Source organism: Cucurbita moschata, unplaced genomic scaffold (assembly GCF_002738365.1).
Source record: "Cucurbita moschata cultivar Rifu unplaced genomic scaffold, Cmos_1.0 Cmo_Scf00007, whole genome shotgun sequence".
NCBI classification, from domain to species: domain Eukaryota; kingdom Viridiplantae; phylum Streptophyta; class Magnoliopsida; order Cucurbitales; family Cucurbitaceae; genus Cucurbita; species Cucurbita moschata.
In genome coordinates, this window is record NW_019268523.1 from 1,217,458 (window position 1) to 1,221,174 (window position 3,717).

General features: G+C 33.8%; 1 protein-coding gene across 4 annotated transcripts in view; it reads left to right on the top strand.

The window, feature by feature from the left end:
- The window catches only part of LOC111445032 (eukaryotic translation initiation factor 3 subunit M-like), an 8,034-nt gene that overhangs the window by 2,516 nt on the left and 1,801 nt on the right, over positions 1-3,717 (top strand). The window contains exons 6-12 of one of the 4 annotated variants that reach the window (XR_002710779.1): positions 386-536; positions 636-745; positions 818-915; positions 1,017-1,086; positions 1,312-1,422; positions 3,194-3,240; positions 3,349-3,583. Coding sequence is in view for 2 of the 4 variants with exons in the window: in XM_023083218.1 (XP_022938986.1) it covers positions 386-536; positions 636-745; positions 818-915; positions 1,017-1,086; positions 1,312-1,401 (519 nt within the window). In the remaining 2 variants the exon portion in view is untranslated. The other 3 variants (XR_002710778.1, XM_023083218.1, XM_023083219.1) reach the window with 3 other exon arrangements.

Consider the following 3,717-nt stretch of genomic DNA (forward strand, 5'->3'; position numbering starts at 1 on the left):
TTTTTTTTTTTTTTTTTTTTTTTTTTTTTTTTTTTTTTTTTTTTTTTTTTTTTTTTTTTTTTTTTTTTTTTGAGTTTGATAAAGGTGGAGATTCAAACTTTTGACCATTTAATTCAGGATATATGCTCATGTCTAACAAACTCTGGTTATTGTTTCTTGTTGAAAAAACTGAATATTTTTCTTAAAAGTGTTTATTGGACTGCATGTGAGTTTTTGGAATGCATTTTTGTTCTTCATATTATTTTTATTTTTTATTCCTTTTGGCTACTGATTAAATTAGAAGAGAAAAATTTTCACCATTGTTGAATTCCTATTTATGTTTCAAATTTAATCTTTAACCAATATTATTGACTTGTTGTCTAAAAACTATTCTTTGTGTTTGCAGTGTGATTTGTTAGACATGCCTGCTGTAGGGCAACTGGAGAAGGATCCCAAATATTCATTGGTTTATCAGCTTCTGAAAATTTTCCTGACTCAGAGATTGGATGCTTACTTGGAATTTCAAGCTGCAAATTCTACTTTATTGAAAAGCTATGGTAAACTTCTCCCCTCTAGTTATAATTCTAATAATCACTAATTTTAGCTTTGTTTTTTTGACTCAATACTCATTGGATATATTTCTTGCACTGGTGAAGGTCTCGTCCATGAAGACTGTATTGCAAAAATGAGGTTATTGTCATTGGTGGATCTTGGCTCAAATGAATCTGCCCGCATTCCGTATGCTCTCATTAAGGACACACTCAGGGTAAAGTAACTTCCTTTTTACAAGTTTACTTTTGTGTTTTATTTTATCATTTGGGTATGATTTGTGCTTCAGATCAATGATGATGAGGTGGAACTGTGGGTCGTGAAGGCCATTACTTCCAAATTGATTGACTGCAAAATGGACCAGATGAATGAAGTTGTGATTGTGAGGTGTGTGCTGCACACTATCCACATCTCTGCAACACACTTCTTTGGTTAGGCATAAGCTTATTTTGTACCAATATAATTGTTCTTTTGATGTTCACGTGCAGCCGCTGTAGTGACCGTGTATTTGGGCAGCATCAGTGGGAAACGCTTAGAACGAAGCTAGCCACATGGAGGGTAAGTTATTTCTTTTGTCTCTCATAATATTAAGATAACTTTCGTTAAAGTTCCTCTACATGTGTCACATTTTCTTTCGGGAGTAGACAACTATAAAGTCCAGTAATTAGTCGTAAGTTTGGACACCAATTTTTCCTTTAACAAGGCTTGACAAGGTGCAGTTAGTGATCTGCCTTTCCTTCTGGTTTTCTGCCTTGAACAAAACTATGGTTGATGCTTTTACAGGGTAATATTGCGAATGTCATTGGCACCATTCGAGCAAACAAAGTAGTTGAGGATGGATCACAGGGTGTTCAAGGTTTGGCAATTCGCTGAAGATTGGATTTTTGTTCATCTGTAAGTTAAACCATCTACCTTTCTGCATAAATTCTAGGATGTATCATGTTTTACTCGATCCTCTAAATTTGTTCAAATTTTGACTTGGGGAACTAGATTCGAATTGGTTTAAATTAATGGCTTATACCATCGTCTATATACCCCTAGGCCATTCAATCGGCTCTCTGATCTTAATTTATTTGAGTAGTGTTTTTTTTAATTTTATTTTACCTCCCTCAGATTCAATTTGTTTTTATATTTAGCATCTTTTGTTAATAGCAACTATGCATGGTGGTTCTTTTTCTATATTTATGTGTATATGTCACGTTTAATTTAGACATAATTAAACATGTATCTGTTCACCATGGCTGATCGGTCAGGGTTGTCGGCCTTGCTCTTTTGAACATGGCTGATCGGTCAGGTTCCTTTCTCTTCTATACATACCCATCAAACGTCTAATGTCCCACACTTAGCAAAAAGGTGTGAAAATTTCTCATGGAACCTGCCTTAAGCTGGCGGTGTTGGGAAAAACTTTTTCCTGTATTGGACCCCAATTCCGGATCCTTGGAATTAATACTATATAACCAGAAACAAAGCCCAACGACCAAAATTCTAAACTAAAATGGGGAAGTTCCCACCTTGAGCCTGCAACTTTTCCCGTGGAGAATTCCCACCTCAAGCCCAACCAAATATTAGGAGGATTTATGTTGTGGACGGAGGGTGAATTATTTCCTAGACTTGTCTTGCCTGTCCTGCCGATGCCCAACTGACAAAGATAGAGAACGAACTTTAATCTTAATCATTGTACAGTTTTTGCATAATCATTGCTTGAAACTCGGTTATAATCTTTGTCCGTTGGATTCGTTGGTGGCACTGTAAAATGCTTTTCCTTTCAATTAGTCATGGCAGCGTGCAAGTGTTGGGTGGTTAGCGTGGAAGAGGATTTTGTTCATAGATGAGAATTTTGAGAATTGCTCACCATGTTCTCTTTTTTTATGAATAATTTGTTCTTTCTGTATGAAGGTGAAATGAATACTCGGAAAACCCATCATCAACTATGGGTTCTGTCGGTTTGGATTTTACACACCTTGTCAAGTGTGAATAGTTGCGTAGTGAGAGAGGAAAGAAGAGAGGGCTTCAAATTTAACCAAGTTGTGTTTGATCATTCAAATTAAAAATCCACCTTACCTAGGTTTGTTACTATCCAATTATCAGCTTTTGCTCCAAGGAAATATACAGAGCTTAAAATTGAAGGGGCCACATATAAATCATGTTCTGTTCAACTTATACTTTTTGGGTATTGGTATTTGTATTGACCTTTCACTTTTTGCCATCCCACTAAAATGCTTGACGTCTTGTTAGTGGCAAACTTCAATTTTATAAAAGCTTGTGCGACATGTCGTCTCTACCAATCTGAATTATGACTTCCTTTCCTGCTAGTATAATTATTTTCTGGGTCTTTGGAGGTAGATTTTTTTCCCTTACTGTTTATCTCTCTTGAAACTACTGAAACTATTAGAGTTATTAAACCCATTCCTTCCAATTTATTAGATTTATAGATATGAAAAGAAAGAAAATTATATAGTTTTTGAACCACTTTCTTTATGTTTCCTGTAATATAAAAGGTTACTCAGTTGTACTTAAAGCACTATATATATGCAGGCTGCTTTTCAACTTTAACTTTTATAAATTTTCACTCTCTTTTTAGCCCATAAAAAAGTCTCAATTTTGTTATTTATTGATTAATGTTTTTCTATTTTATGGGTTTTCTTTATGGGTTTTAAACTTGCAGGAAAGGCATAATTTTAGAGGAGTCGAATTATTTCAGCCTTTAGAGAGGTAAAACTGTCATCTTGCTCAATTACCTAAGATTTAGTCATTTATTTACATGCAATATTCAAACAAGCTTCTCTATTGTATAAATCAATTAAAGCTATTTATTCCAAGATTTCCAATAAAAGAGAGAAAAAGCTTGGAAACAGTGAGCATGAAGAAAGGTAGAAGGGAACCCACATCACTGTCCCCACCACGATACAATTTAGACAGAAGAAAAAGTGAAACAAAAGCAAGACTTCTCGATATGCATCTCGAGGGAGTTGTTCGATATATTATTAGACGTTGCCCTGTTGTAGCTAGTGTTTTAAATACTTAAAATCATTCTAAATAGATTGTTAATTGTTTGAATGTAAAAGCTTGCAAATTGGTGAGACTAATGACTCTATAAAATGAATTTGGATAAATACAAAGTTTAAATTACAAAAAAAAAAAAAAAAAAAAAAAAAAAAAAAAAAAAAAAAAAAAAAAAAAAAAAAAAAA